The sequence below is a fragment of the Ammospiza caudacuta genome, chromosome 2 (assembly GCF_027887145.1).
Source record: "Ammospiza caudacuta isolate bAmmCau1 chromosome 2, bAmmCau1.pri, whole genome shotgun sequence".
NCBI classification, from domain to species: domain Eukaryota; kingdom Metazoa; phylum Chordata; class Aves; order Passeriformes; family Passerellidae; genus Ammospiza; species Ammospiza caudacuta.
Window position 1 is genome coordinate 107,916,428 of NC_080594.1, and position 15,669 is coordinate 107,932,096.

General features: G+C 52.7%; 2 protein-coding genes across 3 annotated transcripts in view; one reads left to right on the top strand and one right to left on the bottom strand.

The window, feature by feature from the left end:
• Positions 1-4,412, top strand: part of POLA1 (DNA polymerase alpha 1, catalytic subunit) — a 184,676-nt gene extending 180,264 nt beyond the window's left edge. Inside the window, 2 exon segments of the mRNA XM_058824903.1 lie at positions 3,070-3,206; positions 3,208-4,412. Of these exon segments, the coding sequence (XP_058680886.1) occupies positions 3,070-3,206; positions 3,208-3,246 (176 nt within the window). The 3' untranslated portion in view covers positions 3,247-4,412.
• A 3,502-nt stretch (positions 4,413-7,914) lies between these two features.
• ARX (aristaless related homeobox) lies at positions 7,915-15,615 on the bottom strand. Of its 2 annotated transcripts, XM_058825462.1 has the most exons (6): positions 15,423-15,615; positions 13,661-14,381; positions 12,351-12,396; positions 10,384-10,453; positions 10,125-10,299; positions 7,915-9,274 (listed from the first exon to the last, which is right to left on the bottom strand). In XM_058825462.1, exons 1-6 carry the CDS (start codon positions 15,613-15,615, stop codon positions 9,034-9,036), a joined length of 1,446 nt encoding a protein of 481 aa, XP_058681445.1. In that variant the 3' UTR covers positions 7,915-9,033. The 2 variants fall into 2 exon arrangements, with proteins under 2 accessions (XP_058681445.1, XP_058681444.1); XM_058825461.1 differs by having other exon boundaries at positions 10,125-10,453.
• Positions 15,616-15,669: the final 54 nt, after the last annotated feature.

Genomic DNA, 15,669 nt, shown 5'->3' on the forward strand with positions numbered 1-15,669 from the left:
TCTAACCAACCTGGTGGGAAAAGTCAATATCCCATCAGCAAAGGAGGTAAACACATCAGGAGCTGTGTCCTCTCTCATCTTCCCCTGCTCTGTATTACTACAGTTCTTTAAACCTCTTCTCCCCAGTCATCAGATGCACTTGTGTCATTCAAATGCATGGTGCTGCAGACACAGCCCTGCCTGCCTCTCCTCCCGGAGCTCCCAGCTCCCATTCTCTTATAACTGAAACTTAAAATTGGCCTCATTACTTCAACGAGGCCCCTCATATTTCTCCTTTTTTTTTTTTTTTTCAGTCCACCCTTTCCTGCCTGCCTCTACAAGGGTAATTGCATCTAAGAAATGTTTGAAGCGTACTGTCAGAAGGGTTATTGTGTATAATTGGAGTTTAGATTTAATGCTGGGGGGAGCTGGGAGCTCTGTTAGTGGGATGGCTGGAGCCCTGAAGCCTGAATTGGAGCTGTACACGGGTCTGTATTTCTGTTCCCTACTTTTCGGCCCTGGTGTATTGTTTGCCTCAGTGTTCTAATGATTAATGTGTCTTCCTGCTCTGTTCACATGTGCCAGCTGTTCATATTGATGTATTTTACCTTGGACCCTCCTGAGCTCCAGGAAGTTTCAAACTATTTTGGCCTAGTTTTGAGGTACAAGGATGGAATTTTCCACAGTTCCTTGATATAAAGAGCGTGGTTTGGCTAATGTGAGCAGTTGCAAGTGAACCCACTTACTGTATCATTAATCTTGAAAATACATAAACAAGTGAGAGCTCAGTTTGTGGCAAAGTGGGATTGGTGTTTTTATGGATCTGGTTAAGACAATTGTCAAGGTTTGTTTAATTTAACCCTATATCTAAATACTTTCAGAATCGTTAAATGTGTTTATGCTGTCGTGACTTCAGCCTGTTAATGAGCAGATTCACATAATCAAGTTTTTGTTGTATTGGAGTTGCAGTTTAAGGAAAATCCAATTCTGCTAATAGACTTTAAGTCACTACTGTCTGTGTAACAGTAAAAATGTGGTATCTTCAACAAGGCATCTTCCTCTGTTTGCTTATTGCCCAGACACAATACATGACTCCTTCACAACAATGCATGAAAGGTGCTTATCAAAGTGCTTTTAATCAATGTATTCACTTACTCAGGCATTGTTAATTTAAATTTTTAATTTAATTTTTTAAAGAGTTGATAGCTTCATGCAAAGCAGTTAACTTCAGTGGAACTTTGTGAATAATATGGAAAACCTAAGCAGGTGGCAATTTCTCAGTAAAACATTGGTGTTTGTATTGTATCCAGAGCTTGTCTGCTGAGCTCATATTACAACATCTGAGGCTCTGCAGAAATATTTGTTAATCCTCAGGGAGGAGAACTTCACAAACCTCAAAACTGTGATAGCTTTTTCTGTCACCATGCCTCCCATCGCTGCCATCTCCTCATGTAGCAGTCCTTGGCTGCTGAGGTGAAGCTGTCTGAAGGGACACCTTCCTCTCAGTCACATCACAGAGGTGAGGTGTGACTTATCACAAAAATGAGACATTTCACCTCTTGTACACGTAGACTCAGAAAACCAGTGTTCCTCTCCCCAAAAACCTTTTCTTAAATAAACTCCACTGTTTTTAGAGACAATTGGTTTTTCATCTTAACTTGTGCTGTAGACTAAAAGCTCTTTGAGAAGGGATGGAGTTTCCTCTGTTATGTATTCAAAGGAGCAGGAGGGCTGTGAAGGTGTCAAGGAGAAGTGAGGCAAAGCTAATGAAACATAGAAGGGATGTTGTTGGTGGCTCACAAGCTTTACCCTGCACCTCAGTGGCTTCAAATCTTGACCTGCAAGTATCTGTGCTGTTCTCTCCTGGTGCTGCTGGACAGTCTAAGAGCAGGGAAGCTGTCTGGGAGGGCACCCTGTTCCACAGTCTGTGTGCTCTCCAGTGTTCCAAGGTGTCATTGCAGGAACAGGCTTTTGGGTAGGAGCTGGTGTTCCTGGAGTGTGGAGTTGGTTGGAAAGTAGGAGCAGAACTGTGCCAGATCTGCATCCACTTGGCATTGCTGTATAATGGAGTAGTGGAATATTTTGCTCTTTTAGTCTTTGTTCACAGCTTTTATAAAGGAAAAGCTGGACAATCACCCAAACAAAATCCCTTGGGTGTGGTTTTTTTAATGGCAGAAAAATTGATAAAAAGCCCCTAACAGAAATAGAACATTTTGGTCTTTGCTGCTGAAATATGTACAGGCTCATGCACATGACTTTGCACACACATAAAGGTAGAGGTGAGTAAATGTATCTCAGACATCTCTTATCAAGCATTTGGGAGCCTTTTCATTCATGTATCAGGTGAACCTGACATCTCCTGGTTGAGATACTGGGCATCTTCTCTCCATTTTAGGGTAAAATAGCATGGAATTCTCCTTGTTTGTGCTACTTCCCTTTTCCTTCCAGTGCCTCCCTAGTGCTGGGGATCATGATTCCTGTCCTGCACACAAAGTGCATTTGAGAGCTCACAATACTGGTGATAAGTGTGTCCCAGGTTGTGCCAGTGCCAGTATTAACAGCAGGGATGAGGGACATGAATTGGACATGAATTGTGATCTCCTTCACTTCTCAAGCCACCTTGGGTCAGAATCTCTCCCTGCTTCCAACCCCTGGGGACTCTGGATAGTTCTCACTAAGTGAGGGCACCAGGCCCCTTTTAAATGGGATCCTTTCAGACCCAGCCCAACTATTGCTTACGTTCTCTGCTGTGACTTAGTGAGCCCCCATTTCACTCTGGCTAGATCACAAAACTGGACTAGGGGTGGCTCTTTCCAGTTTTCCCACTGCTCCTGTGCTGGTGGGGCTGAGGGAGCTTCAGCCTTGGTTCCATGGCCAGGGTTCACCATGGCCCCTCACCAGCTCCTGCAGGAAAGGCAGGGAATGCAGCAGAACGTGGGAGAGCTTGCCACAAATGTGCTCTTCGCTATCTACAACATTCACCTCGTTTTAAAATACCTTGATTCACAGTCTAATGAATGCAAAAATCCTGTCTTTTTGTGGTCATTTAATCCCTCTTTGTGTTTGGGTTTTTCATCTTTGTTTTTCTAGAGTATTTGAAGAAGAAGCAACTGAGGAGGGAAGTCTCTGAGGCCTACAAAAGACTGAAGAGCACCGTAGACAAATGCCTGGCCATGAGTGGCTACTCAGAAGTGAACCTTGGCAAACTCTTCACCGTCAGTATAGGAAGATAGATCTGTGGGAGAGCCCAGGAATGAACGACAGTGACTGATTAAAAATGGAGGGAGGCCAGTCCCTTGTTTATCAGTAATGATCTCTTCAGCAATACTCTATTTCAGTATGTACAATGATGTTTTAATAATCTTGTCTCTTTGGAGGAGGAGAAATGGGAGATGAAAACAGGATGTCTGATTCTTGTGGATATGAAGTATTCAAGGTGTTTTTATCTTCCTTTTTTTCCTCATTGAGAGACCAGGGTTATTAAAATATGGAGTAGTTGATTTTTGCAATATTTTTTGTTGTGTATTTAGACCTATGAAGGAAAAGGGGGTGGGGGAATTGCTGCTTTAATTGGATAATTCCCAGTGAGAGTTGCTGGAATGTAAGTGATCCTAGACTTTGCTCCAGGGTATTTACTAGAGGTGCTCTCAGGAAGAGAGGTTAGTAGAGGTCTCAGTAGGAGCACTAATGTTTTGCCTTTTCACGGTTTATCTTCTTCCTGATCATAAACATACCAATTAAAAACAATACTAAACCTAAATGCATTTAAATGTCCTATTACCTTCTGAACAGAGGTAGGGGTGCTTTACTTTGAAATTCATTAAAGAACCACTGAAACCTGGAGATGCTAAAAATAGGGACCATCTTTTTATTAGGAGTCTTTCCAAGCATCTTTAAGCATAGCATTTTGCCACATTGAAAATTTCTGTGTGGATGTAAAGACATGCACATGAACAAAACCCATTTCACTCATGCAGAGGATATAAATGTGTTTCATTTCAAAGTATTTGAAAGTAAGTAATCGATAGAGAAAAATATTTTTGGGATGTCATTGTAACCAATAACAGGGGAATGGAAAGCAGCAAATCATAGTTACTGTTCTGTAATAATTACTGTGTTGGAGATTTTATAGTTTTTACAAACAAATTGTATTTTTCATTTACTTCTAATAAAACGACAAGCAGGTATGACAAGATAATAAATTTGGGTACATGCTTTTGTACACAAAATATTGTACTCTGTTCACTGTTTAGTTTGCAATGTGATATATTAATGTAAGGTTATAAAAATTGCCTTTAAACCTTAAACAGTGTAAAATGTAAAGTTTTTTTCATACTTGAAGGAAAAAAAAATAAAGTTTTCTAGTAAAAGAGAATTTGATTTTATGATCTGATGGTTGAAAATATGAATGCTAGGTCATATTGCTCTGGACTTCTCCTGGTCTTACAGAATTGCTTTTGTGTCTGTTTTTAGGATGAACAGCCATTAACAAAGGGAGTTTGAAGAAAAAGTAAGAGGATCAACATGAACATGTTGGGCACTGTAGGGATTCATGTATCTGATTGTGTTCAGAGTATTTTATGACATTCATTTGTCCCCAGAGTGGCATTTGGGAGAAGCTGTGTGTCAGTATGGGTAGTGTCAGTTTGAATATGCCTAAATACACAGTCATGTTCCTAGCAACTTTTGGAACTAAACCCTTTCATTTCTGCTCACATGGAATCACTACAGTGGGAAATGGAATCTGTGCAGCCTCTGGTGTTGTGCAGGTGTTGTCCCACCCTGGTGAGCTATTGATCCTTCCCAATATGTTTAGTTGGGTTAATATTGTAAAACAGACTTTATTTGGAGTCTGTCTTGGAAAGAAGGTGTTGCTGCCAAGATGCCGTACTGAAGTTGCAGAACTTCAAAAGATCCTGGTTTCTTGTAGTTCCATGCAGAGATTTTTAGAATTTTTGTGTCCAGCTCAATTAGGATTATGAAGATATTACTGATATATACTGATTCTACTGGGTAGAATGCCTTAGGAAAGTGAAAAGTGTGACCTTCTCCTGCAGACATTAGGTATACAAATAAAATGGATAGATATGGCGTAACCTGACCCTGTGGCACTTGTATGTATCTGTATAATTACAGCTGAAGAGCCTGTTAATTTGCAAGTTTAGGGATGTTTAGATTAAATGAGAGTGTTGTGGAATGACTGTGTAGGGTGCAGCAGCACAGAGTGGCCCTGCCAGGGGCTGTTCCCCCACGCTCCGAGGCGGAGGAGCTGTGAGTGGCACAGCCCCGGAGCCCCCGGCAGCCACACTGGGGGGTTCAGGATGGCAAACGAGGGCTTTTACCCCGAATGGAGGCTTTTTTTGATTCCTCTCAGCAAAGCTGGTCAGATCAGAGCTGAAGTCTTGGCAAGGAGTAAAAACCGGATTTTTTTTTTCCCCTCCCCTCTCCCTCTCTAATCAGCTCCGGGCACCGTGCCTCGTCTTGGCCCCTCGGAAAGGCTGGGAAACGCAAAATCATCTTTATAGCATTTAATATTAAATGGAGCTGGTAAATGCCGCGCTGTAAATAATTTGGGAAAAGTGAAGTTCGGAGGTTTGCATTCTGAGGCTGCTCTGGCCTGAATCGCCTTCCCTTCTTTTTCCTCCTCACATCCCCCTCCCCCACGTCGTGCTATTAAAATGAAGGTTTGTGTTTATTTGTATTTATTTGCAGTTGGGGAAGAGGAGTGTTGATATATGGAGCCGGTGGCCAGGTTTCGCTGATGACATATGCGATATGAAAAAGAATTCCCATCCGCAAACACGGCTGCTGCTGTGCCAAAATCCCTCTTTTCGCCGCCAAAGGCAGTTTTCTAAGGCCGGAGCGGAGCACATCTTCCCCCTCGAATCCATCCCCGTCTTCTGCAGGGCACCTTAAATGTGCCTTAATTGAATAGTTCTCCCGCACCCTCCTTATAGCAGTTTAATAGATTAACTCATCTGTGCCAGCTTCAAATTTCAGATTAAAATTCCTTCATCCCGAAGGCAGCATTATCAGGTTGTTGGAGGCTGTTTTCAAACCTTGGTTTTGAATAGCAGCGGCTCTGCATTAATTTAACCACTAAGCTAATAAGTAGGTTTCGTTTTGTTATGCTAAGCTTTATTGCTTTTCTTTTGATCAGAATGGTGTTGTTGAGCAAAGCAGCAGACAAGGCATTCTTTGATGAGGGAATTAGCGCTCTATTCTTCCTCTATTATTCATAGCACAGTGGAATATGTAAGTACCTGAGGGTGTCAAAGGAGAGCAGGCTCTATTGCAAAGTGTTCGCCTTGTTTCTCTCAATAGCTGACTATGAGATGATAAACCGCTTAATACACTGCACTAATTGGATGAGAGCAAAAAGAGATGGGAATTAAGGCACGGCGAAAGGAGAAAGTGCTACCAGCCTTCATTCACTCTTTCACCACTTTAACAGCACCAAAGGAGGCACAAGCTTTCTATAAGCAGACTAGGGGTTTTGTGCGGAGATAAAATGAACCTGTTAGTGGATTCAGGTAATACACTAATTATTGCACAGTATAAATACCACTACTGGTTTTATAACACGGAGGTAAACTTCTTTTGAGAAGGTTATAGGATTGCTTGGCAGCAGTATAGATCCTAATAAGGGACCAGAGTAATAACCCCCTGGATTAACAAAATTGCTGCTTGCAGAAGTATGATTCGGGCTTTTACGAAGATTTCAGCAGAATGAATAAAAATGACTGAATGACATTTCTTAATGCCTAATGGCTTGATAATGATTCCCTTTTCTTTGAGGCAAAAATGTATATTTCAGGCTGCACCGTTAATAACGTCCAAGGAACAAGCCTTATTTTTCCCATAAATTTTTTTTGCGCGCATATGGTGGGTTTTAGAACTCAAAAATACGGCTGGGGGCGGGCGGGGTACCGGGGTGTGGGATGTGAAATGCCGTGAGTGGAGGGGGGAGCTGCGGGGAAGGGTCGCGGGGGCTCCCACGCGCGGTGCTGGCGCCTCCCGGAGCCGGGGCCGCCCGCCGGGCCGGGCTCCTCTCGGGCTGCCCTCGGGCTCCTCTCTGGGCCCGGCCGCCGCTGTGAGCGCTGCCGAGACTGGACCAAAGCACCCAAAGAATGAACCGCACACCCCGGCTCTCCGACGGCCCGTCCGGGGCCCGGGGCTTGGTCGGGGGGATCAGGAGTCATCGCGGCCGGGGAAGGAGCGCGGGGAGCGGCCGGGGCTGCCCGCATCTCGGCTCCGGGGAATGGGCACACGGGACCGCTGCGCCCGAAAAAAAAGGAAAAAAATTAAAAAAAAAAAGAGAAGAAAAAACAACAACAATATGAAAAAAAAAAAAAAAAAAAGAGGAGTAAGAAAACCACCCGGGGAGTAATAAAGGAAGAGGGAAGAAAAGAAGGTCACCTCTAGGAGAACGAAGGGGCAGGCGCGGAGAAACTTTTGTAACCCCAAAGGCGCGGGGGCGGCCAAGCGCTCCCCAAAATTCCAGATTTTCTCCCCCGCTCCCGCCTTTCGGCAGCGGCTGTCCCGTGCCCGCCCGGGCAGCGTGGGGCGGCTCCCCGAGGGTGGCACCGCTGCCACCAAGGGACGGCCCCGAGCCGCGGAGGGGACACGCCACGGTGCCCGCGGCACAGCGCGGACAGGCCCGGCCCTGGGTGCCCCAGCGCCCCGCGATCCGCTCGCAAACGGGGCTGCGGCACCTCCCGCCCGGCCCCGGCACTCCCGGCCCCGGCCGAGCCACCCGCGCCCACCCCGGCCCGGCCCGCGGGGGGACCCTGAGACTGGTCCCTGGCCCCGCAGCCCCCGCAAGGACAGCAGGGCTTTCTTATTCTCTTTTGATGTCTTTTTTTTTTTTTTTTTTTTTTTTTTTTTTTTTTTTTTGTTAAACATATTTTTTTTTGTTTATTTTCTGAACGTGGCACTTCTCCACCGGATAGTAAGGAAAAGTGTTAACAATAACGACATTACACGAAAAAGTACTGTACCATCGCCTCTTGAGGGTTTCAGAAACCTCTACAGTTAATAAGTTAAATAAAGAGTTTGTACATAAATATTTGTCTAGGAACCCTATTATATCTACAACACAGTAAGAATCTACAGAATGACAAACTTTTACAACACTACACTGAGTGCAATTGTTTTATAACTTTTCAAATATACAAAGCTCTGTTCTTTTTTTTTATAACAATGGTATGTACAGAATTAATAATCACAGTTTAGTGACTTAAACAGTCCATATTCTAGCAGTGTATTTCGCTTTGGTTTGATATAAAAACCTTGGTTGGTGTAGTGATAAAGAATATAACAAGAAAAAGATATACCCTTTCCCCTAAGTGCACTGGTTATCTTACAGCATCAAATTTACTTTCAGTTTGCACTGTCAGCATCCTTGGTTAGCATATGCAGCTTGTTGCAACTTGTAAAATAGTTCCCCAGCGCTTCTAACTGACCAACTTGACATCCTAGGATGCTATTTTAAGAAGATGTGGGTAGCTTTCCCCCCTCTCTTAGCTTCTCTATTGTTTTTTGTTTCACTTTCTTAATTACAATTCTATTTCTTTCTTTTTTTTTATCTTGCCAGATAAACAGAAGGAAAAATATTTAGTGTACGAAACGCTAATATATAGTAACTTTTATTAGGGTTTTTTTCCTTTTTTTTTTTCTTTTTTTTTCTTTTTTTTTTTTCTTTTTTTTCCCCCTAATGTTCATAGAGGAAATGGACAGGTCGTACATTTAAGAAATGTACCAGCCAAGGAGTTACTCATTCAGGAGGTTTTAAGTGTCGTTTCACTCGTGTGAGGGATGATGCGAGAGGCATTCACTTTCCCCAAGTTCCTAACTTGAGGACCTACGACAGTCTCAGCTGCTGGTCCTCTTTTCTTTAAAAATCACCATTATTTTTCCCCACGTTTGGTCTTGCTTCATGCTGTCTGAGGTGACCTTTATTGATTCGCGTATTTACTCTCCTCTTCTCCCCCTCTTTTTCTCTCTCCCCCCTAAAAAAACCCTATCCCGCACCCCGCGGCCGGCAGCCGTGCCTTAGCACACCTCTTTCCCCGTGCTGTTCCCGGGGAGGATGTTGAGCTGGGTGAGCTGGGCGGCGTGCTCCTTGGCCTTCAGCCGCAGGGCGGCGATGCTGGACGCCCGCCGGTCGGCGGCGGCACTGGCCGGGTCCCCCAGCCCCGCCGAGCCCACCGCGCCCTCGGCGGCCGGCGCCGGCTGCCGCAGCAGCGCCGCGGCGCTGGAGGCGCTGCCCAGGGGGGACATGGTGGAAAAGAGCCTGCAAGGGAAGCACACACGGCCGTCACCGCCGCGCCGGGAGCGCCGGGCCCGCTCGCCTCCTCCCCACCGAGCGCGGACGCGAGGGAACAGACACCCGCTGGAAACACCCGACGGCGGGCAGGCTAAAGATTTTTTTGGGGAAAAAAAAAAATTAAAAAAGGGAGGAAAAATCGCTGAGCCTGGTCCTCCCCGACTGCCACAGTCAAGGCGGCAGTGGGCAGTGGCTGGGGATGCGCAGGGGAAGCCCCCGGTCCCGGGCAGGCAGCGCTCGCTCCCCCCGTTCCCCGAGCAGCGCCGCCGGGGCCGCCCGGCGCTGCCCGCACCTCCCGCGGGAGCTGTCCCGACGCGAACCTGTGGAAGCTGCTCAGCCCCACTCATGCCCGCGGCTAAAAATCCGTCCGTGACGGTCCCCCCGCGGCCGGAGCGGCTCAGGGCACCCGGGATGCCGCGGCTCCTGCTCATCACGACTGGCCAAATAGCGGCAACCTCCGCCCCGAGCAAAGCAGAGGCCACGGGTGCACGAAGGGAAACCCACGCAAGGGTTTAACTCTGAGGGGGAGCGCGGCTTTCCGCGGGCGGCTCCCGCGGGGCCCTGCCCCGGCCCGGCCGCCCCCACGGGGAACCCGCGGCCGCGCGGGGGGCGGGCGGGGGAGCCGCCCCCGCCCAATGAGCGGCCGCGGCGGAAGCACGTGACCCGCGCGGCGCCCAATGGGCGCCGGCTGCGAGGCGCTCCAAGTTCGAACGGCGGGGCGGCCGCGCGCGGCGGGTCCCGTGTGGGGCCGCGCTCAGCCCGGCGCCCCCGCCTCAGGACAGCGCGGTGCCGGTGCGCGGGGAGGGGCGGGCGGTACCTGCCGAAGGCGGGGCTGATGAAGGCGGGGTGGCGGAACACGGCCGCGCCCAGGAAGGTGCCGAGGCCGAGCGGGGTCCCGCCGGGGGGCAGCGCCGCGGAGCCGGGGGGCGGCGGCGGCAGGCTGGGGAAGGCGGCGGCCGCGGCGGCGGCGGCGGTCCAGGCGGAGTCTAGAGCTGGGTGATGAGGAGGGAAAGGACTAGCATCAAGGTATGGACTGAGGGGGTGAGTTGCTGACAGGGGACCAGGGAAAGGCAAACCTGGGGGGTGTGTCTGAGCCCCAGCCTTTTCCCTCTTCCGCCACTTAGCCCTACGGTTCTGGAACCATACCTGAAAGCCAAAAGAAAAACCGGTTTTAATACGCCTGCCCGCGCCCTCGGAGCGGCGAGCCCCGCAGGAGCCCCGCACCGGCCCGACGGCCACCGCTCCTCCGCCGCCCCCGAAGCGGGATCGCCCCAAGGGCTCACGTGTGCCGGTGCCGCGCCGAGCCCCGGGCCGGGCCGACCCACGCCGGGGGCCGAGCCGCGGCTCTCGGTGCTAGCCCCGGCCCTGCGGCGGGCCCCGGCTCCCGGAGGGGCGCAGCAGCTCCGCGCTCCGCACCCCGCACACCTGGGCGCAGGGCGGCGGTGCGGGCAGAGAGCGGAGCGGGAGGCGGCTCCCGCTGCGCTGGAGCAGCGGCAGTATGAATTCCCAAGGGGACTACGCGGGAATTATTCCGCACTCACACCCACACCGCGACTCTTTTTCTTTTTTTCGTTAAAGGGCATATTTACAAATTATATGGTTTGGGGATCGTAGACTTTTTTTTTTCCCCTTCAGATTTAAAGAGAGGGAAAAAATCGTAATTTCACTGATATCGCAAACGAAGAAATAATTTGTGAGGCAACCAAAGCAACAAATATAGATTTCAAGGCTGCCCTTTTAAAATCTATTTTATGAACGTTAGTTAGGATGCCATGGCATTGCCGTCCTTTCTTTCTTTTACCCCTCCCACAAAGCAAGAATCGTGAAATAAAACTGCTTAAAGCAGGAGAGAGGTAGAGGAAAATAAACCGTATTTCAAAGGAAAATAAAATATTCCGTTAATAACCAAATGTGGGGCTATCACACGCACCTACAGACAGAGACTTTGAGAGAGAGATGCTTGTAAATCTTTTGGGACAGGTGTGGGCAGAGTTTTCCTTGTAATGCTGGGCTTTGTAAGCTCAGTATGAGACCCTTCTTTCCCGGAAGGCAGCAGCGCTGCGAGTCTCCCTGCAGTTGTTCAGCGGGAATTGATCTCCACGCACGCCTCTCCGGGCACCCACGATGAAGAGGCATTGTGCTCGTGAGGAAGGCAACAGCCTGGCACGGAGGGAGTGTCTCTCCTCCCCGCTAAAACTCAATTAGCAAGCTGTCCTCACTACAATTCCCCCTTATTGAATTAATAAGTCTGAGTAGACCCAAAGGTAAACGAAGGGACTCTCATAATTCATATTCACTTAATTACATCTTCTGCCATGAATAGAGGAGAAAGAAAGGGGGTGTCTTTCTGTTAAAAAAGTTATTTAACTTTCCCACGACTTGTTCCCCTGAGCTGAAAATACTGATTTGCTGTCACATCTCTGTTTGACAATGGAGAAATGTGTCAACAGAAAGGAGGGGACAAATCTCATCATTAGCCCCTCTAATGCGAGAAGCTGTTGTGTATTAAATGAGCCATATGGAATTTATTATGCTTTATCAGCGCCCGATTTTAACTGTAAAGTGATTTGCTCAGCTTCAAACCCAGAGACATCTGTTTTCTGTTGGCAATCAGGGCATCCCAATGTTTATCGTCTCTTTGGTTATGAGACCCGGGTTCGGAAATGCACTCTGGTATGGGGCGGCAAACACCTTTAATAGCATTGCACTCACTCACTATTAGATCAATGCAGGCTTATTGCTATCAAAAATGGGAAATCAAATAGCATTAGCCAGCTCCTTGTGCAGGCGGAGAGGAAATCAAACAACATTTCGCCTTCAAATGGCCCTGTTTGTTCTAGCACTAAGTGGGCTTTTATGAAGCCCGATTGGAGATTTGATGGCAGCCAAATACCCGACTTGCGGCCGAGCGGGTTTCTAACAACGGAACCGGGAGCCCTGAGTTTAACCACACGGGGATCCGCCAGCCGATGGCTCGGCCCTGGCGGGGCCAGGCCACCCTTCCCCGGGCGCCGCCGGTCCCGGTCCCGCCGCTGGCACTCACCTGCACTCGGGCTTCTGTCAGATCGAGCCTCATGGCCAGCTCCTCCCTGGGGGAGACACAGACGCCGCCGTCAGCCCGGGGCACCTCCAATCGCCCGCGCCCGAAATCCCGGTGCCCGAGGCTGGCGGGGCCGGGCCGCGGGCGGACAGCGCCTATTGCCGCCCTCGGCCCGGCTCCGGCCGCCGAGCCGGGCGCCTCTTGGGACTGACTCTAGGGTTTGGCATTCCCTCCCCGCCGCTCCCCAAACTCGGTCACTGCCAGCCGCAGCTGCCGTGTAGGGGACGGCAGCCGGGAAGCTCCACACGGAGGTTCACATTGCCACAATTAAGGTAAATCGGAAAACAGGCACTGGAAAATGGCTCATCAGCTCCGTGTCCCAGAGAGGAGCATTCCCAGCACAACTGGGACCCTGCCGCGGCCGGAATCCCGCGCCCTCAGGGCGTGAAAAGCCCTGAATCAAAACCCAAAGCCGTAAAAAAGCACCAACGAAAAAACAGCGGTACGTCCATACACAGCCCGGGCAGCCGCTCCCGGGGCCGGGCCAGGCGGCGCCCCGAGGTGAGCGCCGCGGGCGATGCGCGGCTCCAAGGTCCACGCAAAAAAAAAAAATGTCCCCGTGAACACTCCTGTTCCAACGCTGCCCCGAACCCAAACCCCCGGGCAAAACAAACGAGAAACCGGGAGGGTCTTCGGGATCGAAAAGTGCGATTCTGGGGACTCGATCCCCCTCTAGCCTTAAGGCGGGAGTGGGGAGCTGCAATTTTCGGTCAGCGCCGAGGAGAGGGCTGGCGGCTCTGCCTCTCTCCCTGCCTGCGCTTCCCGCGGGGGAGCCGCTGGCCAGACCCGCCATCACCGAGCTCCCATTTTCAACGGGAAAATGTCCCCAACAGTGTGAACAGAGCCGGGCTGGGCCCCCCTGGGCTCCTTGGGGGCAACTCCGGGCACCAAGAGGCCCCGACGTGCCGGGCCGGTATTTTTAGGCAGCGGCGCTTTGATCTCTGCCGCTGCCGGGGCTTCCCCGGGCCGGGCTCCAGCCCACGAGCAGCGCGAAACCGATCCCGGAGCGCCGCGGTGAGAGGAGGGGTGGGCAGCGGTAAAAATAGCGCCCGGCGGCGGCCTTGGGGCGGGCCTGCCCGGGCTCTGCCGGCCCCGGGGCCCCCCTGAACCCGGCCCCGTTCCCCGTCTCCTCCAGCCCGGGGGTGCCCGAGGCAGGATTCACCGCCGGGGCCGGGGGTACAGCGCACTGCAGCCCATCCCGTTCCCCCGGGGCTCGCTCGCTCCGCGCTCGGCCGGGGCCCCGGCGCCGGTACCTGGTGAAGACGTCGGGGTAGTGGGTTTTCTGGAAGGCCCTCTCCAGCTCCTCCAGCTGGTAGCTAGTGAAGGTGGTACGATAGCGGCGCTGCTTTCTCTTGAGCAGCCCCTCCTCGGAGTCGCTGCCGGCCGAGAGGCAGACGCTCTCCTCGCCGTCTTTGCCCTCGCCGTCCTCGGGGTGCAGCAGCAGCTCCTCCTTGGGGGACAGATCCCCGCCCTCCGCCCCGGGGGCCGCGGTGGCGCCCCGGCGGGCATCCTTCAGCAGCGCCCCGCCGTCCTCGCCCAGCAGCTCCTCCTCCTCGTCGTCCTCCAGCTCCTCTTCCTCCTCGTCCTCGTCCTCCTCCAGCATCTCTTCGTCCTCTTCCTCCTCTTCCTCCTCAGCGGCCGACGCGGCAGGGCCCGGCCGTTCCTCGACGTGTGCGGCGGGGCTGCCCAGCTCGTCCCGGGCGGGCGGCGGCGCCACGAAGGGCGCGTTTTCACGGTAGCTTTTGCTGCGGCTGATGCTGACCTGGGGCGCCTGGCTGATCTTCAGCGTGTCCCACGGGGCGGCAGCGGGCACGGGGCCCGCGCCCCCCTCCGGTCGCCCCTCCGTCCGGTCCCCCCGCGGCCCCGCCGCCCGCGGTGGCAGCAGCCGGCCCCCGCCCGGCCCGTAAAGCCGGCGCAGTTTGGGGGGAAGGTGCAGCTCGGCCGGCTCGAAGGGGGGACTGGCCTTAGGGGACCCTAAGCCATGAAAGTGGCGTAGACGGCCGCAGCAGTCGGACGGAGCGGGCAGGCGTGGCGGGGAGAAGGGTGCGGAGGAAAGAAAGAAAGAAAGGGAGAGAGAAGGAAAGACACGGTCAGTAGGATCTACGCGAATAGAGCTCAGGGCAAGAGTCCAGTCCCTCAGCCATCCTTCGTGCACCATTTTCCACCTCCTACCCCGTCCCTCAGGCCGGGCCCGGCCCGCACCGCTGCTCCCAGCCAGGGAAGAAATTCCTCCCGGCCGCTGAGCCCCGGACAGGCTGCGGGGGCTCTGGCAGCCCCGGGCCTGCCCCGGCACATTTCCGACAGCGGTCAGTGCCGGACCACATCCCACATGGCGGGGCAGCGCTGGTCCCGCTGCGCCCGCCCGGCGGCCCGGGAGTCCTCCGCTGGCTTTTTTTTTTTGTTTTGTTCCCCCCTCCCCAAGTGTAGTTTTGGTTTTGTAGGAAAGAATCCCGCCCGGCAGTGTACGCCGGGAAAAGCGGGAGCAAGGCCGCCCATAGGAGCTGCCCATCCGGGCTCCCCGCGGCTCCGGAGGGGGCTGCTCCCAACTTGGGCCGGGGGCGGCGGCTGCCGGCGGCCCGTTATTACTGCCCCGGCTGCTGCCGGGCGCGGCCCCGGCTCGCTGGCCGAAACCCGTTACAGGTTTTAATGCGAACGGGCCAGGCTTTTCCCCCACACGGATCGCATCTCGCACCGATTATTTCGGCTTTTAAAATTACACCCATATCGAAAGTAAGAGCAGCCTAAAGCGCCGGTACCCGACCCCCAGGGAAAGAATTGTGACGAATTCCGGGCACGGCTCTGGCCGCGCTTCCTGGCAGCAAAGCAGCCGCTAACAAGCACGGTAACGGGATAACAGCGACCGCAGCTCCGAGGCGGCGCCCGGCCGTGCGGTGCGGGCGGGGACCGGGGCCGGAGCAGAGCCGCAGGCTGTGCGGGGAATGGGGGACACACAGCCGGGCCTGCCCGATCCGGGGAAAAGGGACGGGACGAGCGGGATGGGACGGCGGGGCTTACCTTGCGCGGCCTTGTCAGCGTCAGGACGGGCGGCGATGGCGGGCAGGGTGGGCGCGGTACCGAGCAGCCGCACCTTGCAGGGGCTCCGCCGGCCCAGGATGCTGTCGATGCAGTAGGAGGACAGCAAAGTTGGCGATTTACTTTTGCACTCGGGGCGCTCGGCACAGCTCTCCTCCGGGTAGGGGCCGCTCATGGCGGCGGCAGCGGGGCCGAGCCGTGGGGCCGGGGCGGGAGCGGCGGCGCGGAC

What these genes read in the sequence shown, in the direction of transcription:
- ARX (XM_058825461.1), bottom strand. Translation starts at nt 15,615, where the DNA reads ATGAGCGGCCCCTACCCGGAGGAGAGCTGTGCCGAGCGCCCCGAGTGC. An exon ending in TACCCCGACGTCTTCACCAG is followed by an intron (nt 12,397 to 13,660) that starts GTACCGGCGCCG and finishes TGTCTCCCCCAG; the next exon opens with GGAGGAGCTGGCCATGAGGC. An exon ending in ATCAGCCCCGCCTTCGGCAG is followed by an intron (nt 9,275 to 10,124) that starts GTACCGCCCGCC and finishes CTTCCCTTGCAG; the next exon opens with GCTCTTTTCCACCATGTCCC.